The sequence below is a fragment of the Cokeromyces recurvatus genome, assembly GCF_025118155.1.
Source record: "Cokeromyces recurvatus strain NRRL 2243 chromosome Unknown BX663scaffold_2, whole genome shotgun sequence".
NCBI lineage: Eukaryota > Fungi > Mucoromycota > Mucoromycetes > Mucorales > Mucoraceae > Cokeromyces > Cokeromyces recurvatus.
This window is the reverse complement of record NW_026251388.1, coordinates 624,045-649,359: the sequence shown is the minus strand read 5'-3', so window position 1 is coordinate 649,359 and position 25,315 is coordinate 624,045. Positions and strand designations below refer to the sequence as shown.

The 25,315-nt window shown below is 30.3% G+C and overlaps 10 protein-coding genes across 10 annotated transcripts; 7 read left to right on the top strand and 3 right to left on the bottom strand.

Annotated features, from left to right (window-relative positions):
* Positions 1-975: 975 nt before the first annotated feature.
* Positions 976-3,981, top strand: BX663DRAFT_426718 (raffinose synthase or seed imbibition protein Sip1-domain-containing protein; the record flags this gene model as incomplete). Its single annotated transcript, XM_051522566.1, has 5 exons — positions 976-1,520; positions 1,611-2,235; positions 2,324-2,709; positions 2,773-2,928; positions 3,087-3,981. 5 exons carry the CDS (start codon positions 976-978, stop codon positions 3,979-3,981), a joined length of 2,607 nt encoding a protein of 868 aa, XP_051387064.1.
* On the bottom strand, positions 3,978-7,331 carry BX663DRAFT_447072 (uncharacterized protein). Its single transcript, XM_051523690.1, has 2 exons — positions 6,676-7,331; positions 3,978-6,598 (listed from the first exon to the last, which is right to left on the bottom strand). Exons 1-2 carry the CDS (start codon positions 7,253-7,255, stop codon positions 4,182-4,184), a joined length of 2,997 nt encoding a protein of 998 aa, XP_051387063.1. The 5' UTR covers positions 7,256-7,331; the 3' UTR covers positions 3,978-4,181.
* A 3,750-nt stretch (positions 7,332-11,081) lies between these two features.
* On the top strand, positions 11,082-12,309 carry BX663DRAFT_494728 (SMAD/FHA domain-containing protein). The gene is made up of 4 exons (XM_051525541.1): positions 11,082-11,563; positions 11,632-11,684; positions 11,753-11,862; positions 11,962-12,309. The coding sequence occupies exons 1-4, from the start codon at positions 11,134-11,136 to the stop codon at positions 12,107-12,109; spliced, it is 741 nt and encodes a 246-aa protein (XP_051387062.1). The 5' UTR covers positions 11,082-11,133; the 3' UTR covers positions 12,110-12,309.
* A 291-nt stretch (positions 12,310-12,600) lies between these two features.
* BX663DRAFT_494726 (legume-like lectin family-domain-containing protein) lies at positions 12,601-14,324 on the bottom strand. The gene is made up of 6 exons (XM_051525540.1): positions 14,159-14,324; positions 13,963-14,081; positions 13,796-13,880; positions 13,624-13,730; positions 13,456-13,554; positions 12,601-13,365 (listed from the first exon to the last, which is right to left on the bottom strand). The coding sequence occupies exons 1-6, from the start codon at positions 14,265-14,267 to the stop codon at positions 12,973-12,975; spliced, it is 912 nt and encodes a 303-aa protein (XP_051387061.1). The 5' UTR covers positions 14,268-14,324; the 3' UTR covers positions 12,601-12,972.
* A 12-nt stretch (positions 14,325-14,336) lies between these two features.
* On the bottom strand, positions 14,337-15,454 carry BX663DRAFT_494723 (F-actin-capping protein subunit beta). Its single transcript, XM_051525539.1, has 4 exons — positions 15,375-15,454; positions 15,096-15,307; positions 14,838-15,031; positions 14,337-14,783 (listed from the first exon to the last, which is right to left on the bottom strand). Exons 1-4 carry the CDS (start codon positions 15,375-15,377, stop codon positions 14,383-14,385), a joined length of 810 nt encoding a protein of 269 aa, XP_051387060.1. The 5' UTR covers positions 15,378-15,454; the 3' UTR covers positions 14,337-14,382.
* Positions 15,455-15,933: 479 nt separating this feature from the next.
* BX663DRAFT_494721 (30S ribosomal protein S21e) lies at positions 15,934-16,622 on the top strand. The gene is made up of 3 exons (XM_051525538.1): positions 15,934-16,001; positions 16,120-16,298; positions 16,382-16,622. Exons 1-3 carry the CDS (start codon positions 15,952-15,954, stop codon positions 16,411-16,413), a joined length of 261 nt encoding a protein of 86 aa, XP_051387059.1. The 5' UTR covers positions 15,934-15,951; the 3' UTR covers positions 16,414-16,622.
* Positions 16,623-17,243: 621 nt separating this feature from the next.
* BX663DRAFT_539830 (uncharacterized protein) lies at positions 17,244-19,312 on the top strand. Its single transcript, XM_051530732.1, has 3 exons — positions 17,244-17,934; positions 18,007-18,696; positions 18,771-19,312. The coding sequence occupies exons 1-3, from the start codon at positions 17,307-17,309 to the stop codon at positions 19,280-19,282; spliced, it is 1,830 nt and encodes a 609-aa protein (XP_051387058.1). The 5' UTR covers positions 17,244-17,306; the 3' UTR covers positions 19,283-19,312.
* A 557-nt stretch (positions 19,313-19,869) lies between these two features.
* Positions 19,870-20,963, top strand: BX663DRAFT_494717 (GAF domain-like protein). Its single transcript, XM_051525537.1, has 4 exons — positions 19,870-20,064; positions 20,153-20,302; positions 20,363-20,521; positions 20,586-20,963. Exons 1-4 carry the CDS (start codon positions 19,960-19,962, stop codon positions 20,712-20,714), a joined length of 543 nt encoding a protein of 180 aa, XP_051387057.1. The 5' UTR covers positions 19,870-19,959; the 3' UTR covers positions 20,715-20,963.
* A 1,469-nt stretch (positions 20,964-22,432) lies between these two features.
* BX663DRAFT_399385 (uncharacterized protein) lies at positions 22,433-22,615 on the top strand (the record flags this gene model as incomplete). Its single annotated transcript, XM_051522199.1, has 1 exon — positions 22,433-22,615. A coding segment is annotated over one exon (183 nt), but the record flags the coding sequence as incomplete, so codon positions are not given.
* A 1,021-nt stretch (positions 22,616-23,636) lies between these two features.
* Positions 23,637-25,300, top strand: BX663DRAFT_528897 (uncharacterized protein; the record flags this gene model as incomplete). The annotated part of the gene is made up of 8 exons (XM_051530199.1): positions 23,637-23,741; positions 23,825-23,931; positions 23,996-24,104; positions 24,170-24,399; positions 24,461-24,504; positions 24,650-24,762; positions 24,833-24,980; positions 25,230-25,300. 8 exons carry the CDS (start codon positions 23,637-23,639, stop codon positions 25,298-25,300), a joined length of 927 nt encoding a protein of 308 aa, XP_051387055.1.
* Between the last annotated feature and the right edge of the window lie 15 nt (positions 25,301-25,315).

Here is a 25,315-nt window from a genome sequence, read left to right as displayed (position 1 = left end):
ATGATCGTACTTTTTTATTTGATTTATACAATACTTGAACAGCAAACATAATTTTCTTATAATACTATTACAATTGCGTTATTCACCAATATAGATGTTGATGGAGGTTTTGACACAGAAGATTACATTTCTAAGAAAAATTACAAAGATTGACAATCTTCTCTGTCACAGCTGTAATAAGAACATTGTTATGCTGAGAGCACTTTTTTTTTTCTTTTCGATCCAATATTGAATTGCTTATTTTAAGCTCTTGACGAATAATTACATTTATGTAAGATAAAATCTTTTTATTAGTATCAACAGGAAAACTTACAGAAAAAGGCATTTACGAAAGGGGAAATGTGAAGATGATAGCTACATAATCTTAAAGGGACTACTGAAAGGTCTGTACAGCAAGGATGCTATTCTGGTTTTTATTTTTACAGTATATGATTTATGACCGACTTTCTGTCTCTCCCAGCTAAATAATGATTGCTTAAAATTTCGGTATTAAATGATGTGAGTGAAATTTAGAATTGATATTTAGAATAAAAATATCCAGTAGTGTACTGTATAAATAACTAACTAACTTTTAGTTGAAGATCATTTCTAATGTACACAATGAATAAATAGATAACAGTTTCTCGGAAACTTGACTTTATTCATCCAATAAATAAATCAGAAAATAACTTTTATAAAGAAAAATCTATTTGCTTTAGAAACAGTTCTAATCTCATAAACTTGTTTGCCTTTTTTTTTATCATTAAAATCTACCTTCACTGTCATCAGAATGTTCAACCATTCCCTGATTAGTCATTACTCTCTCTTCCCATTCATCACTAACTGTGTCCTATTCACACTTTTCTCCTTTTTTTTTTCTTTTTTTTTTACCGTTGATTCTAAATTAGGGATGCTTAAAAAATAAATAAAAATAATAGTTTAAATATTTGTTGTTGTAATTTTCTTTTCTATATTATTATTTTTTTTTTTTTAATAATGACTGTTACTGATAAGGAGCAGCCAACAATTTTACTTGCACCTAATTTATGCTCAAGGATTATTATCCAACAACATCAAGAAAAGTATTTGCATTTTTTTTGCTATTCATCTATTGAATGTTATATTGAGTTATGGACTAACTTATCACCTAAAAAATATTGGATTGGAATACCTTTCACTCAATCAAATAACCATGATTATTATCTTAAAGTTGATACAACTCATTTACCTCTTGATGATTATGAGTTTACATTAAGATTCGCCATTACTAATGATAATCCAAAGCAATGGTGTTGGCTTGGGAAACCAAATGAAAACGGTATTATCCGTATTGTTCATCATGATAATACGATTCCTTATATTACAGCACCTACTTTTGCTGCTATCCCTCAACTTAAATTTGTTGCAAAGGAGCATTTTAGCATGACAACAACAGATCTTTGGCATTTTAAAACTCAGAAATATTCTTCTAATAATACATGTTTTTCACTTGGAAGACTCAATCACCCTATTCATTCCTATATAGCATTCATAAGAAAAGGGTGAGATATTTAATAAAGTACTTTTTTTTTGTTCCTTAATTACACTAAGATAAAACTAACTTCCAAAAATTATTCTATTTATCACAACAGATCTACTTGGCTAACACCTGTAGCAGGAATGGATAATTTTAAAGATAGAAGTAGTACAGAAAGATGGCAGTTATTTTTATATCAAGATAGTGATCGAGGAAATATACATTTATGGATGGTTACAAGCCAAAATTCAACTTGTTGGTTAGCACCTAATAGCACAAGTCAAGGTGATGCTACATTCAACTTTTACTATAATCCAGAAAGTGATGATGCTGCACATTTATTAATTCTTTCTACGTCAAAGACAGAATCATTTGCACGACTTATTCAATTAGCTCTTAAATATTATCAGCATTCAATAAAGAAGCAAGATGATAATAAGACGGTGAACACTCGTATCGATCCTCCTATTCTATTAGATCGACTAGGATTTTGTACTTGGAATGCATTTGGAAAGGACGTAGATATGAATAAAGTGGATTCTGCTTTAAGTAGCTTAAAGGCAAATCAGATTCCTGTAGGTTATCTACTTTTAGATGATGGTTGGCAGCAGGTTTCAGATTCAAATCAACAATTAATAGGTTTAGATGCATGTCAAAATAAATTTCCTGGAGGATTGGAGTATACAATTCAAAGGTTAAAACAGGATTATACATTCATTCAATATATTGGTGTATGGCATGTAAGTAGTCATCACTGATCTTTATTTACAGGTAACACGACTTATTCTTTGCTCTCTCTCTTTCTCTCTCTCTCTTCGCTCATTATAGACCTTATGGGGATATTGGAACGGTATAGATAAATCATTTTCAACCAATTATAAAGACGAATGGTGTTCCTATCAAGCTATTAAGAACAATAATTCCTTAGAAGAATCAATAGGCATTTTAAAAAATCCAGATGTGTTCTATTATGATTTTTACAAATTTTTAAATCAAGTAGGTGTCGATTTTGTAAAAGTAGATAATCAAGGCAGTTTTCAAGATTTAGTCACAACGACAGATAAGGAGAAGATGGATTTATGGGATAAATATAGACAAGCAATGGTTGAAAATGCTGATAGATTCCTGAAGGGTCAAGTTATTAATTGTATGTCATTAACACCACACATCTTATTGAACCCTGTACTTTCTGACATAAATAGCTCTATTTTTCGGTAAATAAACAACTTTAAACTTAAATAGTGTGTATGATAATGTTATATTCTCTTTTATTATAGAAATAGTGATGATTTCTTTCCTAATGAAAAGGAGAGTCATCCATGGCATATCTATGCTAATGCTATCAACACATTATGGACTACTCATTACCCTGCTATTGGTGACTGGGATATGTTTCAATCTGACCATCCATTTGCTGAATATCATGCAACAAGGTATATTTCAAGATTTTATTTATTTTTTTATTTTTTTAAAAACAAAAAAAAAAAAAAAGGATGCCAACTATTTACTTCTATACATTTTTATATACTTGCATCCATTTTTTTATTTTATTTTTTTTATCTTTTTTTCTCTCTCTCTCTCTCTTTCAAAGTCGTGCTATATCAGGAGGGCCAATTTATATTACTGATTTACCCAACAGACATAATACAGATCTCATTTATAAATTACTAGGGCAAAATAGACATTTAGGTTATACTATTTTAAGATCAGCACAAGCGCCTCAACCAACGTTTGAAACCGTTTTTAATAACCCAATGAGTAATCAATCTCTTCTTAGTTTATACAACGTAAATCGAGAGCAATCATCATTTGGCCAGAATCAAAAAAGACCACCATGTTACTGGATCCCTGAATACGGTGTTTGTGGTTTTTGGAATACAGGGCCTAATATACGTTTAGGTGTAGTGACAAATGATATCTTTGGTATAAAGAAAACCAGTATGGCACCTACTATAGCGTATGTTGTTTATGGCTCTGATCAAGGTAAACTTATGTATTTGCCTCGTCAAGTAATAGGTGATAAAAAATATAATAATAGCTCAAGCCGAGCAATCACAGTTAAGGTAGATGGGTTTGGTACTAGTCTTGTATCCATAAGTCCTATCCGTTCCCTTGGGTATCTTTCTGTAGCTTGTTTGGGCCTGATGGATAAATTTAACGGTACAAAGGCTATTCTTAAAACAGATCTTGTTAAAGCATCTAATAACAGTAGTTGTTATTATGCAATCTACAAGGCGTGGCTATCACATCGGAGTGCTTCATGTGGCTTTTGGATTGGGAGAGAGAAGTCAGTAACGAAGCATTGTCATTCTCATTTAAGAATGATTCCTCAACGAGTATTTATGGATGGGACATTGTTAAATAGTACTAAAGATTGGTCGTGGTCTGCAGAAAATGAATTACTGACCGTTAATATGATGAACATTTCATTAGATGTTTCTTCCACAGACTACTTTTATATTCAAATAGATATTAAACTAATATAATATATGTTTATGTATTAAGAGAATGTTTATTATTTAATAGAAGGCATATTGCATTTTATATGTGTAATTATTCTAAATTATATATTTGTACGTAATATAAAGAGGGGCATAAGACTTTGTTTCATTATATGTATATAATATACAAAAAGGATAAGATGAAAAAAAAAAAGTAAAACTATTCTAATGTTATAAATATATACTTATTGAACAGCAGTACTATCATCATCAAAATTGACAGCTCCAGAATCCATAGGTTTCAAAAATGTGCGCTTTGCCCATTTATAGACCTCACCACCAATAAGTAGAGCTAGAACTAAGCCAATATCAAGACCCCATTCCCATGTAATTCCCATCATACGAAAGCCCTTGATAGCGATTACAGGGACATACATAAAAACACAAAGAGTGATGACGATGAAAATAAAGGTGCCAACAAAAGTAAAAGAACTTAGTGTCTTACGAAGACCTATCCAATTCCATTCTACTTGACGGTAGCTACGACAGTGCACCATAACAACTAATAATGAAAATGACAAGGTAACCAAGAGGGAGCCGCGACTGCGAAAGAAAGAGTCACAGTCGCCTGCTACAAAGTCCGTATCACAGTTGATACCACCTACACCATTACCCAACGTATAAAGAGGAACAAAGAAGGCAATCAAACAAACAATAGTTGAGCCAAGTGAGTAAGCGATCGTATCCATGATAATTTCTCGATTAAAGACACTTTCTGTAGGAGGACGTGGAGGCTCCTTCATGACTGTTGCCGACGCTGGTTGCATACTAAGAGAGCCCGCAGGAGGCGTAATGGCTACATAGATATAAAGCATTTGAATTGTAGATATGGGAGCAGCAGGATGACCAGCGGGATCACGAATAGGTAAGCAGACCAAGACAATGAGTGCTAAGGCAAATAAGAAAATCCAATAGTATAAAAGGAAACGTTGCATATTTTGGTAAATACGACGGCCCTCAGCGATGGCACGAATGATGGTGGCGAAATTATCGTCTGTTAAGATGATATCTGAAGCTTGTTTAGCTACATCACTACCATTCTTACCCATAGCAATACCAACGTCGGCAATACGAAGTGAAGGGGAATCGTTAACACCATCACCTGTCATGGCAGAGATATTCTTACGACGTGAGGAGGCTTGAATCATTTTGACCTTTGTTTCGGGTGAACAACGAGCAACAACAAGGGGTAAATCTTGAAGGGCATCAATCTCTTCGTCCGTCATAGCATCAAATTCTGCACCTGTCATCACAAGTCGCCTCTGTTCTTCAGGGGATATATTTTTCTTCAAGATACTGATTTCTTTCGCAATAGCAGTAGCTGTCTTTTCATGATCACCCGTAAGCATATGAACAGAGATACCAGCACGATGAGCCTCACAGACTGCCTGTCTGGATTCCTTTCTAGGAGGATCATAGATACCAGTAAGTCCCAAGAAAATCAAATCCTGTTCGATTTCATCACGTGGTTTTTGTTGAAGTTCTTCAGCTGAGACATCAGCAGTAAGATCAAGTTTACGATAAGCCATAGCCATCACACGAAGGCCCTTTGCAGCCAAGCTATCTACTTTGTCTAATACAGTTTGAAGTTCATTCTCTGTTGATATGCTAGAGCAAAGCTTGATAATACGTTCAGCAGCACCCTTGGTGAAAGCAAAAACTAAGCCAGAATTTTTGTCTAAACAAATTGTCGTCATACGTTTAATAGTAGAATCAAATTGATATTCAGCCAATAATTCCCAACCACTTTCAAATAAACTAGGTTTCCCCATCCCAAATTTATGTGCGAACACTTGTAAAGCGACTTCAGTAGGAGCTCCGCTTGCAATCCAATCATCGGATTCTGTGTCTTCGATATTATTATTATTATCATTATCCGTGGGAACTTTCTTCTCATCCGTAGTAATATGAATGGCTTTTTCTTCTCGTGGATAAATACTTGACATATTACAAAGGGCAGCACAACGTACTAATTGAGCAATATTAAGTGGGAGGCTCCTCTTGTCTACATACTCAGCATTTACGTTCCCATTCACGTTATCATATAATTCGTCATGTGTGTAATAGATATCCCCTTTAGGGGCAAGGCCATGAGGAGTAACGTAAAAGAATCCTTGAATAGGTGTCCAGAAACGAATAACAACCATCTTAGCCATAGTTAAAGTACCCGTCTTATCAGAAAAGATATTCGTTACAGATCCCAATGTTTCCAAACATTTTAACTTTCTTACAATAGCCTTTTGACGAGCCATTTCTTTACCACCTAATACTAGAGTGAGGGTCATGACAGTAGTTAAACCAGCTGGCAAGACAGAGAGAGCTGCCGTCATGGCATACATGCCAGTATCATAATCTGGTTTAAATTTGACCGAGGCAAGTACGATTAAGACACAAATCACAGCAGTAATAAGTAACATAACATACATTTTATCCAAACTCTTTTGGAGACGGGTACGATCGGAGTCGCTTGCATCGTTAAGTTTTGAAGCTATTTTACCAATTTCAGTATGCATACCAGTTGATGTAACAATAGCTTTCCCTCTGCCCTTGGAGACTATGGTTGAAGAATAAAGCATATTGATACGATCTCCTAAAGGCTCATCTATTTAATATATATATAAAGAGATAAGGTATAAGTATTACATAAATTAGTTAATTTATTCGTATGTAAATCTTTACCAAGTTTGTCGAGAACAACCAATTGCTTAGCAACAGGAACAGATTCACCAGTTAATAAAGCCTCATCACATTCAAGGTTTGATGTATAAACTAAACGAGCATCTGCAGCGACAGAATCACCTTCTTTGACAAGTAAAATATCACCAGGCACTATTTCACGACTAGAAATAGTTTGTTCAGTACCATCACGAATAACTTGAGCTGAAGGAGAAGAAAGATTCTTGAGCGCAGCTAATGTTTGCTCGGCAGCATACTCTTGAGAGAAGCCAAGACATAAATTGGAAATAGCAATAAATAATAACAAAGATCCAGTGACATAATCTGCCAAACAATAAGAAGCAACTGCTAATGCAATAAAAATCCAATTCATAACGTCTAAACATTGACCTATCATGACTTTAAGCCATGCTGGTCTTCCATTTGCTGATAATTCGTTAAAGCCATATAATACATGTCTGGTTGTTACTTCATTTGTTGAAAGACCATTATCTAAAGATGTTTGAAACTCGTATGTAACCTCTTCAATTGACTTTGTATGCCAATCTGGTTGTTTAATTATACTTTTCTCGCTTTCGGCCATTTTTTTCTGTAAATTACTCTAATATCTAATATCTTTTTTTTTTATGTATAAGTGTATGTGTATGTATATGTATATGTATATGTATATGTATATGTATATGTATATGTATATGTATATGTATATGTATATGTATATGTATATGTATATGTATATGTATATGTATATGTATATGTATATGTATATGTATATGTATATGTATATGTATATGTATATGTATATGTATATGTATATGTATATGTATATGTATATGTATATGTATATGTATATGTATATGTATATGTATATGTATATGAATATGAATATATAGTCTATAGGGTTACTATAAACATCAAAAAGAAATGATATTAGGAATTAAATCAATTTTAACATAAATAAATTTATAAAGCGATGATAAATAGAAACAAAACAAAAAACAAAAAAAAAAAAAAAAAAATAGGAGATTTTTTTTAAGAAAATAAAAAAAAAAAAAAAAAAAAAAAAAAAAAAAAAAAAGAATTATAAAACTACTATTTAATTGGCCTAATATTGAAATAAGTCTCGAAAACTTGTTTAGTTTTATTTCTAAATAGAACGAGCATTCTATCATTTGAAAACTGTGTTTAATTTTAAGTTTGATTTCTTAGGTCATTTAACATTCATTATTCTTGATGATAATCCATAAATAAGAGGTCCTTCTTTTTTTTTTTTTTTTATTTGTTACGCCAATTAAACAGCATTTCTTCTGTTTTATTGAAAAATAAAATCTAACTATTTGAAGAATCAACTTCTAGTTGAAGGAACAGTCTAAAGTATACTACATTTCCTTTTAAAATTGATATTAATACATGAAATGAACCATTATTGCAATGAACATAATACGGTGACATTGGCAATTATATGATTTTTTATGTGTTCTGTAAGATTAAAAATATTGACACATATAACATGTGAATTGTGTAGCTTGTGAGTATAGCAGTAGTCTCAATAATTGACACTATAATGTTTCATTTTTTTTTTTCATTATTATTTTCATTACATGAAAATGAAACAATTTTTTATTATTATCTATTCACAAAAATAAAAGGTACAATCCATTTTTATCTTCAAGCAGGCAGTATTTATTTCTATACGATAGTTTTTATAGTTATATTTATAAATTAAATATTATATATTATATATTATATTATGTATTATATTATATATTATATTATATAATATATTATACATCATACATCATACATTATATACTATATATTACACACATATAAATATTCTCTGTTGCTAAATTTGATATTAAGCAGAATAAAGGTAAAATGGATTTAAAACATATCCCAGTTATTATGAGTCATTTCAACAAGGTGTACTACGCAAAAAAAAAAAAAAAAAAAAAAAAAAAAAAAAAAAAAAAAAAAAACACTAGCACAAAAATTTTTTGTTTGTCAAAAAACAGAAATTTTTTTCTTCAAGTAATAAGCAAGGTCCGAAAAAAAAAAAAAAGGCTGCTGTTGAGTGTTTAATATCATTTGGATGAGATTTGTTTAGGAATTTTATCAATCCTGTCTTGTAGCTTTTTTCATTCTTTTATAAGTACATAACTTTCGAAGACTTTTTTTTTTTGCCAAATTCTTTCTGATTGTATTATTCAGGAACGGAAGAATTTCTTTCCCTTCGATATTCTTTCATTAAATTCTTTTCGTGTATAGAGGCATTGTACACGATGATAAGATATATTCATATTTGTAAGACTGTAGTTAATATTTTTTTTAAAAGTGCACTGTTGCTTTAGTACCTTTACCAAAATTGTTTTTTTTTTTTTTTTTTTTTTTTTTTTTTTTTTTGTTTCTGTAGTACTTGAGCTGACTAATGTCTTTTTTTTTGTACTGGTTAAATTCACACATAGAAACATTAATAACTCTATTAAAAATAGAGAATACACCTAAAATAACAACAGAAATACCACATTGGATCCGAACCTTAATATTTACAGATGTGTATCTCTTGTTGGTTAATCGTTAATTTTTTATAATAGTTGCAGATGAAGACACAATTTTCAAGATAATTCATATTTGAGATAACGGTACCGCGTTGTGAAATCCCAATCCGATATCTGCTATTCAAATTACTATCATGATTACGATTTTCATTAATCTGACGCATTTTTTTTTCACTTAAAAGAAAGCAAGAAAAATACCTTTCATATAATTATTTAAAGTTGCTTCAGTAATTTTTAACATAGTGAGTCCAACGATGTTGAATAAGCAACAAGAGGCTTTTTAGACAATGAATTTTTTTTTAATGAATATTGTGTGCTTTCTATTCAACTTCTTTTCCAGTGCAGATGATTGCCTATTGCTTAAGGTAAAATGGATTTTATTTTATTCATCCTCTTCATATTTAGCTACTCAATCTGGGCCATTCTAGAATTGATTTCCAATAATTTCATTAATTTTGCCGTATTTTGGTAAGTATAGGTTTGTTTACTAAATATGAAAAAGCCTTTCCTTTTCAGCATTAGAGTACATGATTTTTTGTTTTCTTCTTTTTCTTAAAAAAAAAGGGGGGGTGGGTGGGTGGGTTCTTTAGGTTCTTCTTTTATTTGTTTACAAACTTCAGAAGCATTTGTGAAAGACGCGTTCTTAATGCTCTTTTTAATATAAATTGTGGAGATCAAAAAAGTGTAGTAACAACAAATTGATTACCATAGCTTCTAAATTGGTCGTTATGCTACATTGACCATTGATGAATACACAAGTATAAATGGCCAATATTTAAATAATTCTTTAGTACATGCTTGACATAAGAATAAATAAGAATAGAAGGCTTTTTATTCATCGATGCAAGTTTATATCCATAAATCATATAATAATCCAGTCGATTTTCATTTAATAAAACAATAAGTTTATATTGATTATAATTTAATGAATCAAACTGAATAAGGCATCATTACCTTCGACAGCACATTAAATAAAATAAATTTGCCTCACAAAGGTAATAATTGAATAACATGTACATAAATTGAAGAGATATATGAGTAAGATGCTTAGAAGGTAAAGCAAAACAGAGATAACAGAAAATATCTACAGTCTACCATGGCAATGCCTTTATTATTATTATTAGAGTCATTCTTTTTAGGAACATAGCTAGGAGGGAAAATGTAATATATATTATTGAAAGTGTTCGAGTTAATTGAAGTACCATTTTCTTTCTAAAATTTTACTGTGTTTTTAAATCATTTAGACACAATTGTATACCAACGTTAAAACAGGAGTAAGGAGAAGTGGTACTTCACTTATACTTTCAGACATCTTAATACGAAGGGATATGTACAATAGTCCAACTGAACTATGCTTGAAAGTCATTACTTCTATTTTGAGTGCAAAAAGACAAAGAAAAAAGAATAAAAAAAAAAGATAGGTCTATGAAGACTCGGTATGGTTTATTTAAGAAGAATAATACAAAAATTCATCTGACAAAATAAAAATATGGGGGTTGTTTGAAGACAACTTATGTAGTATATATGTAGATTCTCATGCTGATGTCTGTCGAGCAGAGGATAGAAGTAACTAGTAAAGAAATAGTGGATCACCCCTTAACTGAGCAAGATATCATTGTCAACATAGGAACTTGATGGCTTCAGTAATGCACACATCCTTGCCAACAAAAATATCTTTAGGCTTACCGATAACAATACATGATGGCCCAGTTAGCGTCATACTTCACATATAATAAATAAAAGTATTATTATTAAATAATATTAGCTCAAACAAACATTTTCAAAAGTATTGGATATGTTTGGACATGAAAATACAAAATAAGAAATAAGATCGCTTATTAATAAAGTCAGCATTTTTTTTTTTTTTAATTTTAACTAATATTTTTTACATACTTTATTTTTCACCATGGGCTCACCATCAAGATATAGTCGATCATCCAGAAAATCTCATTCTAGATCGAAATCACCTTCAATAAAGCACGAACGATTTTCACGTTCTCGTTCACCATCTCACCGACGAGAAGGAAGATCTCGCTCACCATCTAGAAGATACCGAACACGGTCTCGTTCTCCACGACGTGAAAAGGATAATCGTAGAACAAATAATGATAGAAGAAGTAATAAAAGATTTGAATGGGGACGACCAGAAGACAATGCACAAACAGAAAGAGAAGAACCTGTACAAAAAATCGAACCTAATTTTGGACTTTCAGGAAATTTAGCAGCAGAAACGAATACAGTAAATGGTGTACAGCTTAAATATAATGAGCCTCCTGAAGCAGCAAAGCCCAAATTAAAATGGAGACTTTATGTTTTTAAAGGCGATGAACAAATTGGTAATTTAAAAGAAGGAAAAAATTGCATTCTCATTTGATCTTATACTTTGTGATGTATAACAATATAGACATATTACATATTCATAGACAAAGTTCATATTTGATCGGTCGCGATCGAACGGTAATTTATTTGTTGAATATGTTTATTTTCTCTGTTGTTACGAATTTAAAATTCCCATGTCTTGATAGGTAGCTGACATTCCTGTCGATCATCCTTCATGTTCAAAGCAACATGCAGTATTGCAATATAGAATAATTACAGAAGAAGATAGCAATGGGAAGCCTCAAAAAGTTATAAAGTAATTTTTTCTTTCTTTCTTTCTTTTTCTTTTCTTTTCTTTTTTTCTTTTTTTTTTTTAGTGGATATATCCTAATATGTAATTTATTATTTCTAATAGACCCTTTATTATCGATCTTGAAGCAACAAATGGTACTTTTCTTAACGGTGATCAGATTCCTCAGACACGTTTTGTTGAGTTAAGGGCTAAAGATATTCTTAAGTTTGGTAATAGTACAAGAGAATATGTTCTCCTACATGCAGAATAAATTATATATCATAGTTACATATCCATTATCTTATTTGCAATATATGTTTTGCATAACTAAAGGAATTGAAAATTTGGAAAAAAAAATCATGTTAGCTCTGAATATTTAACTTATGGCAATAGCCATCTTTATCTGTAAATTCATTCAAAGTATTTATAAACAAATGAATCCTGTCCTTCATGTCTATACATAGTTTTTATTACGCTTTAAGATAACAATATATTAGATAACAAAACGGCATTTTGCACCTTTAGAAGCTTAAAGTAACCTTTTTTGTTTTCTTATTTTGATATTATAAAATCACTGGTATTAGCTTCTCTTCATTGTAATGATACTTACTATTTGAACAATGCAAACTTAAATAAACACTAGCAAATTTTAAAATTCATTTCAGACTTGGTAAAGAAGGTAAACTAATAAAGGAAAGCAATTGCTTATAGGAACAATAGTATATAACTAGACTGAGCTCTATTTAGATAATGTATCAATTAATACAATCTAATTAAACTAGTCTGTGTAGTAAAAGGCATGTACGATTACTAAAAAGCTTTATTAAAGAAAAAAAACACAAGCGAATTCATCTAGTGTTATGAGTGAATGACATTTATTGGGAAAGGCTTTACTGCTGCTATAAAAAGGCTTCCGATACCCAGTATTGCTTTATAATAGCTAATTTGCAGTAGAAGCAAAAAGTATATTAACAAACGACTAGAATATTTTTATTCCAAAAAGATGCAAATTCTCTCTATAAAAATAAAATAAAATAAAGCGCATTACTGTAAATGATTTATTATTATTTTATTGTACACTTCTTTAACTTTGATTGGATAGAAATATGTTTTTTTTTCTTTAGCTGCTGAACTTTAAAAACGCTTCAATCTATTCTTTTGTTCATAAAAGCGATAGCCAGCGTAAAGGACACCAACAAAGCCAATTGCCAACATCAACTTGAACAAAACTGACAAGAAACCGCCTGAGCTAGCATTTTTCTTTGATTTGTTAAGTTGTGGAGCAGCCTCTTTAACAGCAGGAGGAAGTGACTTTGTAACAACTGAGATAATATCATGATTGTCGGTCACTTCACCTGTATGAGCACTGAAGCCAAGATAAACTTGTTCAGGAAGATTTACATCATGTTGTTTGAAACATAAATCCCATTCGTCTTCTCGACGCCACATAAGTTCTAATTGAATATAATTGTTTTTATGATATGTAAAGCGTGCACGTGTAGGATGTCCTTTAGCTCTAAAATCAGCCTTTTATAAGCAAAGGCCCTTATATGTTAACACGTTATCCTATATATATATATATGTGTGTGTGTGTGTTTATCTATCTATCTTTCTTACCTCACAGCCAGCAAGTTCATTATCACTACCATCTTTATCGTTATTATAGGACTTTACACCATCGCCTACCATTACCATGACATAAGGGAATGTATGACGCTATTATAAAATTAGATTAATATGTAAACCATATATTCATATATTTATATATTACTTATTTATATTTACATGAGCTCGTTCATTATCATAAGTATCGAAAAAGATACCGAGACCTTGAAACCTATCTGTAGAACCGAAAACAGGACCTTCTGTCATTCTTTGCTTTGTGAGCCACACTTTAAAATTAATTAAAATTGTTAATCATCTATAACATGCATATTTCGTTGAAAAAAGAACTTACTGGCAAAACCATCACCATAAAGATGACCTGAATTACCAAACACTTTAAATTCGAACTCTACTTGGAAATTATCACCAATTAAAGGCTTTTTTTTTTGTTATTGTTATTTTAAAGAAGAAACGATTAAAAAACAAAAAGGATATCTTTATTAATAAATTCATAATTACCAAACGAGACCACAAATAACCAAGTTGGGATTGTTTTGTTGAAGTCAAACGAATATGTTGGTTAGTATTGATAATAGTGTTTCCACCGAAATCGAACCATCTATTTTGAAGTTCATCATCTAATAGTAATGTTAAAAGGGGTAAAAAATAAAATAAAATAAAAATAAAATAAAAACAACATAATCTGTTTTATTACCAATATAGGGCATAGAAATGGAATGGGTTCTCATAGTCGCAGTTCCTTGTGCAAGTACAATAGTACATGCTGTAATGAAAGTTGTAAGCACTGCAAAAATGGAGCGCATATTTATAATGAAGTTAAAAAAAAAAGGTTAATGAAAAAAAAAAAAAAAAAAAAAAAAAGCGCGTTGTAGTTGATTTTAAGCAAAATAGCGGAATTTAAATTACTTCATTTATTTATTATTTATTTCTGTCCATAAGACGTCCCACAAGTTCCTTTTGAATTCTTGCTTGATTTCTACTCTCTTCTAAGGAACCCAAGCTTCTTAAATCATTAACAATATCCCTTGTCTTTCCAAAATAGACCTCTTGTAATGAATTACGCATCTTCATTTCCATATCTTCGACCATACGTCCAATATTAGCAATATGAGCAGAAGGGTCATCAACATGAAAGTCTTGCTCTATCTGTCTAGTCATACTTCCACTTAGACTCATATCACCAAGATCTTGATTATTTGTAATCATATAAAGCATAATAGTAGATGTGAGTTTGTATTGTGCGTTGCGACCGCGTTCTTGAACCTCAAATACATGAATAGAGTCCCAGGCCCCTTTCATACGTCTAGCTCCATCACCCACTGTTAAAAAATTAAAGTTAATACGAGCTATATAGATGTCAATTGTAGGATTACCTTTCTTAATTAATACTACAACAGCAAATTTATCATCGATATCAAATGCATAGACAGATGAAATACCACCTTCATAATACATTTCACGGTAAGTATCAAACGCTTCATTAGCCGCAATTTCTAATTTACGAAGAGCAGGAGAAGGGAGAGCTCCATCTGGTAGCTCTGGTTCATATTCATTACTCCATGGAGATCTATAAAAAAAAATAAAATAAAAAAAAGTCAATTTAATTATATAATTATTACTATAAAGTTTACCTATATGAATCACCATCTCGGTTATAATCACATATAAGATAGTCTTTTCCAGTCTTTTTACAGCGTCTTACTTTTAAAGGCTGATCAATAGCTGATAATAACTCGTCTACTAAGTCGGGATGAACTAATTCAAGAAGCCTAGCCAAGTTCTCTTCCACATTTTGTGGAGGTAAACGTCGCATTAAGTCTAAAGCGCAATCAAATTGATCATTCTAAATATTTAAAGAAAGAGTTGACTTAAAACAACTAGAAATCCTTTTTTTTTCTATTTAAATTTACCATTTTTGAAGTAAAAGAAGGGGGGAGAAGAGGCTATAAATAGGATATAAATATATAACAAAAAAAGAAAGAGAAAAAAAAAATAAGTGGAGTGGTGTGTTTTCATTTTATGTGTAGTGCATGTATGTGCCTTTCTTTCTCCTTATCATCACTGAAACAAAAAGTGTGTAATAGAGTGTGTTTATAGTATTATGCCATTTTTAATTGTCGGTGTTGACTTATCTATTTCAATTCGCTCAAAATAGATAGAATTTAAACATATTGTAACAAATGTTTAATAAGATATATCCAATACTATATTAGACATATATAAAATCCATCTATTTGAACATATTGCATACAGCTAAATTAAAATATAAACTTGAAGTTTGATTTTAATGAGTCTATGGTAGCAACAATAAATAGTGTTGTGGTTAGAAATTTATTTCTTAAAAACCACAAATTTAATTGGTTGAAGCTGAAATGTTCGCAGTCCCAGGGATTATTTTTTTATGTGGCTTAGATTCAATAAAAAATTTGTTTGCCAAAGGGCAGAAGGTTAAGTTTCTTCCTCTTTTCCGAACTATACACATTCATCATGGAGAACTCTGAAGGCCAACTCATCGATCTTTACATTCCTCGCAAGTGGTAAAGTTATTCTAACTAAGCAGAGTTATTATATTTCTTTATATAAAAAAAAGAAGAGCACGTGTTTTTTGTTGCAAGCATTTATTAAAAAAAAATGTGTTTTTTTTTTATTTTATAGTTCTGCCACCAACCGTCTCATCACTGCTAAGGATCACGCTTCTGTTCAAATCAACGTTGCTGATGTTGATGCTGAGGGTCGTGCCACTAACACCTTCTCCACCTATGCTTTCTGTGGTTTCGTCCGTAAGGAAGCTGAATCTGATGACTCCCTTAACCGTCTCGCCCAAGAAGATGGCTGTAAGTATTTTATTAAAAGAAAAAAATTTTTTTCGGGATATTAAGTTCTTACGTTAATGCTTTATTTTATTTTTTCTCGACAGACTTGAAGAACGTCTTCTCTTACCAACACTAAATATAAAGAGTTTATTTGGCGCTTTCTTTTTTTTTTTCTACAAAAAAAAAATAAATTGAATTAACTCTTGAACTTTTATTTTGTATTTTTTCATGTGTCTTACTCTTAATAAAATGTGGTTTTAAGGTAAAGAGAAAAAGCTTTTTTTTTCAGTGATGGTCGCGTTATATTATGATATAAGTAATGGGAAAGGGGAAGGGATATTGCAGGAATCATTTCCTTTTTTTCTTTTTTCTTTTTTTTTTTTTTCTGTAAGTAAATTCTAAGCCTCAGAGTCATTATCTCTTCCTTATATCTAGCAACTATAACCAAATATTATATCATAATAAGAAAAATAAAAAGAGACCTTTTCATGAATTCAGAACAATTATGATTTGAAACTTTAACCTTTGTAGTGATAAGTAAAGAATATTCAGTATGTACACATGTAAATAGGATGTATAAACAAACTTTTTTTTTTTATATTTATATAAAGGAAGCTTACAGTAACTTGAATACAAGACACAGTTAGATAAATAACTCTTATGAAGCAAGTAAACTTTTAGATAAAAGAAAACGTTCTTCTTCTTAGTTTCATGTGTCCACTTTAAACATTTGGATAAACATGTTCAACAAAAATAATTATATAATCTCACAAAAATATATTTAAATCGCTTTCTTCTCCCTGTTATGAAATACAGTTTTCATTATTACATTATTACCTTTTTATTACTTCTCCTTTTACGTTTCTCCTTTTTTAGTCAATAGTAGTAATATACCAAAATTGCCTTATATACAAACTCTTTTTTTTTCTTTCATTTCTTTATTCTTTTTCTTCTGCTTTGTATATTGTAAATATAATTTGTATATATATATAAATATACATATATATATTCATACACACACATAATTAAATGCTAAACAGAAAATATGCTTATTTAATACGACGGCTATCATCTACCTTTATTAAATTATTGTTCCTATTTTTATGTTATCCTACTACAATTATCACTTCTCAACTACAAGAGTGTTTATCATTGAATAGTTCAAACACTTGTCATATATTTTCAACCGCATTTATAAACATACAAAGTGCTTCTGTACGGTATGCATGGTTAAATAACGTTACAACACCAGTAGAATTTGATCATCAACTCTTAAACTATGTCAATTCTTCCAACTTTTGGAACTTGGAATTAGGCTGCAAAACATCATCAAGTCTTCATACTCGTCAGGCACGTTATGCTGTTAGTCTTATCTGTGCAACACTCGTCTTTAACTATTCATGTTATCATCATGATCCTTCTGAGACAGTTATTTGTCAATCCACCTGTAAGGATTATTTAAATTCAATACAGCTTATTCTAAAGACTTTATCCTCAGAACATAATAATATCTGTCAGCATCCTTTTGTTAATGATGCATTAGCTCGTAATAACACAGCAAGTTTATCTGAGCAATGTAATACAAATTCATTATTTAAGGGGCAACGTTCTACAGGATGTATATCATTATCAGACCATGAGTTTTCTGATACCTGTGGTAATATACATACATACATACATATATATTATGACAATAAGTTAACTTGTTCATTTTTATATATGTATATAGGATTTGGAAATGATATATATTCATTATGCTCTCATTGTGAACAAAATAATTCCAAACTAATCTGTTGTTCAAAACATGATTGCAGCACTGTAATAAATAATAGTCATACTCAAAAGCAATCTAATCAAAAGACAATTTCAAGTAGTAGTGGAGTCATAGCTGGTGCTCTAAGTAGTTTATTATCTTTGTATGGCTTCTTTTTATTTTGTTGCAATAGGAAAAAGAAGAAGAGGATGAAGACGAAAAAATGCAGTTCATCTAAATTTATATATAATCAAAAAAAGATGGAGGACTCCTCTGAGTACTCGCTCATACACTATCAGACTACGAACTCACCTTCTTTATCTACTCATCTGAGCTCTGTCATCACTTGTACTAATCATTCAATAGTACAACAAGCTTCTGAAATAGATAATAGTAGAATACAGCCTGCTAAAATAAATTTGACAACTCATAATAAGGAGGAGGAGAAGGACGATAGCTCTATGGGAATGATAATACCTGAAAACACGATGAATAAAGAAAAAGAAGATAGTATTGCGGGACAAGTATTTAAAGTGAATTCACTAGAGAAACAATTTGTTAGAGCTGTTTATGCCTATAATGCGCCTGTCAACCCTGATGAACTCGAACTAGTGGAAAATGATATTCTTCGCATGTATTATTATTTCGATGATGGTTGGGCATTTGGTAAATATTTAATTGAATCTATTTATTTTAGTTCATTTTTTTTCTTTTTTCACTTATTTATAAGTATATTATAGGCGATAATTATGCATCTGATCTGAGAGGCTTTTTCCCACTTCTTTGTGTAGTTAATTTAACAAAAGAAGAAGTGCATGAATTACAGTTGTATTCATCAATAAAATTACTAGAAGAGGAACAAGATGACAATGATAAGCAGCAGTCTTCTCTTCCTCATCATAATACTTGTTCTTCAAGCCAATACCAATTTTCAACAACAACAGCAGCAGCAGCAGCAGCAGCAGCAGCAGAAAATCTTCAGTATAATCTTGCTTCTAGTTCAAATACATATCCATTAAAAAACTTACATAGAGCATTGACATTACAAGAAAAGGAAAGGTCTCGAAAAACAGATAGTAGTGAGAATCATTCTTATAAAAAGCCGCCAATAAACATGACGTCTTTAGCTATTTGTCAAAAAGAGCAATCTATTACAATAAACCAAACTGCTAATGTTCATCATAGTGGCACCCCTCCATTAAGAAAAGCATCAATACATGTAACGGCAAAATCGTTTGTTAATAGTTCATAATGAGTAAGCCTTTACATAAGGAATCATGATACCACCACATACTTTTTTATTTATTTATAAAAAATAAAATAAATAAATAAAAACAAAAATAAAGTAACATATTAATATATTCCTAATATTTGATTTATACTGATTCAGCCAAAAATAAAGCCCTATTGATTGGTATATTATGATACATAGAAGAGGGTAGATTCATCCATCATTGTCAAACAATTCTTTGAGAATAGTACGTATCACAAAATCGGATAGTATATACTTTATTTAGATTTTTTTTTGCCTCTCTCAACGCCTTTGACTAAAAAACTCATATCATTGAATAAATATCATATATGATAATATAGAGTCAACATATAAGTTACGCTTGTATTAGAATATAAAAAAAAATCTTTTTTTTTTTTTGTCGAACTCTCTAGTTAATAACGTTTGTTTTTTATGGTACAGCCATTATGTCTAATGACTGCTATTTTATTTTAATTAATACGCTAAAGTCCTTCTCAACAATAAAATGTTTAATAATAAGCAATTTGAGAATGTCTGAAAGTTAGTCTAATGTCCAAAAAAAAAAAAAAAAAAAAAAAAGTGAATAGCTGCATTTTAATATTTGATTGATAACCACTAACGACAATTAAAACAAAATAGACGCTTTTTTTTTCTTTCTTTCATTTACATTTCAAAAGATGAAGGAAATTGTCTCGAACACAGATCCTAATTGTTCCAAGAAAGAGTTTTACACTGAGCTTTTAGAACAAGTGAAATGCATTTGTGAAGATCAAACTTTTTGGGTAACTTTTTTTTTTTTTTTTTTTTTTTTTTTAAAAAAAAAAAGGGGGGAAGGGATAAAAGTAAACTAATTGTGCTTTGTGTGAAAAGGTTACCAATCTTTCAAATGCTTCTACTGTTATTTACCATGGTTTAATTTCATTAAAACATTTCCAAGAGAAGCCTATTAATTGGTGTGGTTTTTATATTACTGATCCAAAGAATGATCAATTGCTCATTCTTGGACCATTCCAAGGAAAGGTATAAATAAATAAATAAATAATAAAAATACTTATTTTGCTGAATAAATTTCTTCGATAGGTCGCTTGTACTGCTATTCCTTTTGGTAAAGGAGTTTGCGGTACAGCAGCACAAACCAAAAAGACACAGGTCGTTCGTGATGTTCATGAGTTTCCCGGTCATATTGCCTGTGATTCAGCTTCTAATTCGGAAATAGTTATTCCTTTAATTAAAAATAATGTATGTACAAGTTAGTTTAATTATTAAAAAAAAAAAATTCTAAATTATATCTTCTTCTCTATAGTGTGTTTTGGGTGTCTTGGATATTGATTGTGAAAAGGTTGAAGGTTTTAATGATGAAGATAGAGAAGGTTTGGAAGCAATTGCAGCTATAATTATTGACAGTTGTGAATGGCCTAGTGATGAAGCATAATTATTAATTATTATTATTATTATTATTATTATTATTATTATCGTTAAAAAATAAGTAGTTTCCCCTATGCCATTCTTAAATGGTATTTATTTATTTATTTAAATAATAATCACACAACTCCCTTTTGTTAGAGTCATTTTACTTTTTCTTTACATAATTTGTTTGTCTCCTTGGAGTCAGCCTCGAACTAAATTTATATATCTCTCTTTCTTTCTTTTCTTTTAATAAAATAGTTCTTCCTTTTCATTTTTATTAAATATGGCTTCTATTATCTCTTCAAAATCATCATCATCATTATTTAATTCTATTATTAATAAAGAGGTAAAAAAAAAAAAGGGAACAAGAAGCTTCTATATATTATAATTCATACTATTTTTATTAAGGATACTGTTGAAATGAATCAAAATAAGGACAATGATAAAGATTTTCTAAGGCATTGCTCATTAATAGCAATGGCCTTTCTTAATAAAGAAGATTCATTAACCAAACCCTCATTGTCAGTATTATATGTGAATAAGCAAAATAAGGAAGAAGAGATAAAGAATAATGAATCAGAGAATAACAATAATAATAGCAGTAGTTGCATACCCTTTATCCATCCTAGACGAGAGGCAAGTATTTCTACATTCTCTAAAATGGATCAAGAAGCCTCAGATCAGCCTTCTACAACTACTTCCTCTCCTCTGAATAATTCACCATCTCTATTACAAGGTTATTCTCCTCAACTCTGTTTAAATTTATATTCACCTTCTTCATCTGTTACAAGTCTTTGTGATAGCAAAAGCAATATGCATCATCCTTCAATGACTCCAGTAGTAATAACAAATGATATCGCCAATACAAGATCCATCTTAGACACTACATTACCATGTACAGACCCCCACCACCACCTATTACGATCTTATTCAAATAAATCTATAAAAACCCTGAATTCTATTAAAGGAATGGACAGTATAGACAATTTACAACAAAGACCGTTTGCTTCCTCTCGTTTCTTAAATGCACTTGAAAAAATAAAAAATAAATCAGCAAATAATCAAACCCCTCATTGCCCCGCACAAGAAACAATGATGACAGTCTCTCATACAACAGTTGTGCCTGCTGAAATATTCAAATCCCTTTTTTCAATCAAATCTCCATCCCCCAAAAATTCGTTGACAGAAAGGATTAAAAGTAAACTTCAGCTTAACAGGTATCCTAAAGCAAGTCAAATGACAATTGAATCCTTCAACAAGGATGGACCCTCTGTCTTGGGATTTACCATGCCAGCCTCTGATATAACAAATTGGCCATCATTACTTATTGCAGGGCAACCTAGATCATTTCATTCAAAGAAGCAACCACAACAGCCTACACTAGATGAAGCTCTTCATATGTCATCAGAGACACATCCGATATCCTCTCTATCCACTTCTCTGTCAAACACCTATCCATTCTTATTAGCTGATAATAAAGGGATATCAACAAGGAAGAGTACACATTTACCTTCTGCATCCTTATCACTTACAAAGTCAATCTCATCCCATCGATTGTATCGCAAGTCAAGCCAGAGAGCTCTCAAGAATAAACAACAAACTCAGTTTACATATGCCTTACCTGCTGTCTGTAGCCCCCATTCCAATAGAGGCTACCATCTTAAACCACTTCAACAACAGGCTTCATCTCAATTCGCTTATATCACAGTGAAGCAGTCTGTGAAAGGTCGTGGTGATGGTCAGCGTAAAGTACAATTTATTGAATTTATATCAGTGAAGGAAACATATTCAAAGATGGATTATGATCGAACATCAGATCCTAATGCTACTTGCACTCGACTTACGCCAGAGATTGCACAGAAAATCAAAAATGAACTGAATATTTACAAATTACATGAAATGAAAGTTCATGACTATAGTAGAATGAATACACATTTCTTTTTATAAAGAAAAACAATATATATATATATATATATAAGCTCTTTGGTTGTATAGGTATCGAATTATGCATATCATTTTCCTTATCCTTTATAAATATAAATATATCATCATAATAATTGTAATAGTTACATAAAATAAATCATAAGAATGAAATATATAATACAATATGTATTAATAAATCAGCAGTAGTAATCCATAATGGAAATAGAATAAGATACATGTATATATATATAAGAATAAAAAATATACTTCTAGGATATAGTTTGCTACCATAAGCTTTAATGAGAATACTTCACAAAATAATAGGATCTCTAGAACTAATACAATACAATTTCACAGAGCTCAATAATTTGAATATAATTTCTTTATTAAGGAAATGGCACGAGTTATTTTAATAATGGACACATTTGATAGTAGAAGAAAAAGATGAGATAGAGGAAAAAATAAAGAAGAGGGAAAAAAGCAGATACTAGATCAGAGGATTTGATGACTGGCTTTCTCATAGTTCAGCAGATCATACTTATTTTCTAAATATATAATAAGATAAGGAACAGCCCATTTCTAGCAACTAAGATGTAGCAGTATAAAAATCAAGAATATAATGATGACTAGAGGGGATATTCAATGAATAAATTGAATTTTATACTACTATCATTACATTTTTTTTTCTCTTAATAACAACAAGAAGAAGAAGCAGTTTTACTTGATATGATATGATGTTTTTTTTGCGGCCATTAAAATTTCTATGCTATTGTGAACACCAAAAAGGTTAATTATAATACGAAAGAAGAAAGGTGACTGTAATATAGTGGTGCACAGGTATCATAATAACAAAAATTAAGTTTCTCTCTCTGTCTCTCTCTCTCTTTTTTTTTTTATTATTTTCTTTTTTTTTTTTTTTTTTTTTAAAAAAAAAATAAACATATAAACATACATATTCATATAGATATATAGATATATACAATCATATATAAATATATAAATATATATTTATATATATATAAAGATGCCATATCGTTCGAGTTCTTCAACAAGTTTCTTTAGTGAAAATAATAACGATGAATTTGAAAATGAATTGAAAATGGAAAAACGAAAATCAAACATCTTTGCTGTAAAATTGTATTATTTAGAACATGTTTTAACATTTCGAGATCAACACTGTTAATTTCTTTTCTTTTCTTTGACTTAAAATAGTCTTTTTGGAAAATACAAAATTCACATTATCTTGTGTTAACGACTATTATTGAAGCCATTGCTGTCATTATACTTGAATCTATTTTATTTGCTAAATTTAAACAAAGGTACCAAATTTTTTTTTTCTGTATCCTGATAAAATTAAAATTCATATAATTTTTTTTTTTCAAGTGTTTCACCTAATATAGATATTTGGGATGGATTAACGAAGGGTATTCCAATCTATTTAATGTTATTTATTTTCTCACAAGTATTTCAAGTTGCACTTGTTTGGGATGCGGTAAATTAAAAAATAAACATGTTTTTTTTTTAAAAAAAAAATATTAAGTTATACAAGTATCATAGGTTTATAATAAGAATACAATTCAAATCATTGCCTTCATCTTATTTAATCTTTGTTGCTTGGGTTACGCTGTGTTTCAATTTAAACAAATTGCAGAAGCTTTAAATCAACAAATGGCTAATTCACCTCTCGTTTGGAGCCTACAAAAAATTATGATTGCAAATCCTATTATCATTTGCTTTTGTCAACTTGTTTATTTTTATTTAGGAGCAAGATTATATCTTGAGTTTGGGTAAAAGAGTGGATTCACGTTTACTTTATCAGATTGATTTACTTTTTTAAATATAATATAGTTGGAGAATTTACAAGAAAATCGGGGCTGATCCAGATATAAGAAGTAAAGAAAAAGAAAAAGAAAAAGAAAAAAAAAGAAAAAGAAAAAAAAAAGTAAATTGACTGATTTTATCTTTCATATATAGACATGTATCGTTGGTATCAGATCTTTTTGACTGTGCTCAAATTAGATATTTTCTTCTTTTTAGGCTTCTCTATCCAATATTTAGTTCTTGTACTGCGAAAAGCTGATTCTGAATATCCATTAACTATAGTTGCCTTACCTATAACTTGCATCATCTTGGTATTAGCAGTTTATGCTGTAAGTCGTCATGAAACCTACATATGTATATCGTTATTTATTTATTTATTTATTAACTTTAAATTTGTAGGTCAGGCACGAATCAAAATATTTAATTGTATTATTTTTTGTCGGTTTAGCAGCTGGCGTTGGTTATTTTATATTTAAAATATATCGAATTTACGATAAATCACAACAAGCAAAATATGTCTATGTCAAAGGCGTGCTTACTTTTTTTGGTACATAATCAAAGAAGAAAAAAAAAAAAAAAAAAAAAAAAAGAGAGAATGTGGGGTGTGTATAGTTATTAATGTTATATTCAATCATAGCCTGTGTTACATTGGTTTTACTAGTTTTAACCACTATCATTGCAGCTATCTGCTGGTCTAACTTTGGTAAAGGATTAAAACGTCATTGTAAGTTAATAATTTATAAAGACAACAGATGTATAGCTACAAAAATAGAGTAACCCTAATTCTATTACAAAGTTATGAGGAAAATAGATGATCCTAATGATAGTTCAGAAGTAGACGGTGGTCGTACTTTATCGCTTGACTAATAACAAGACTTTCTT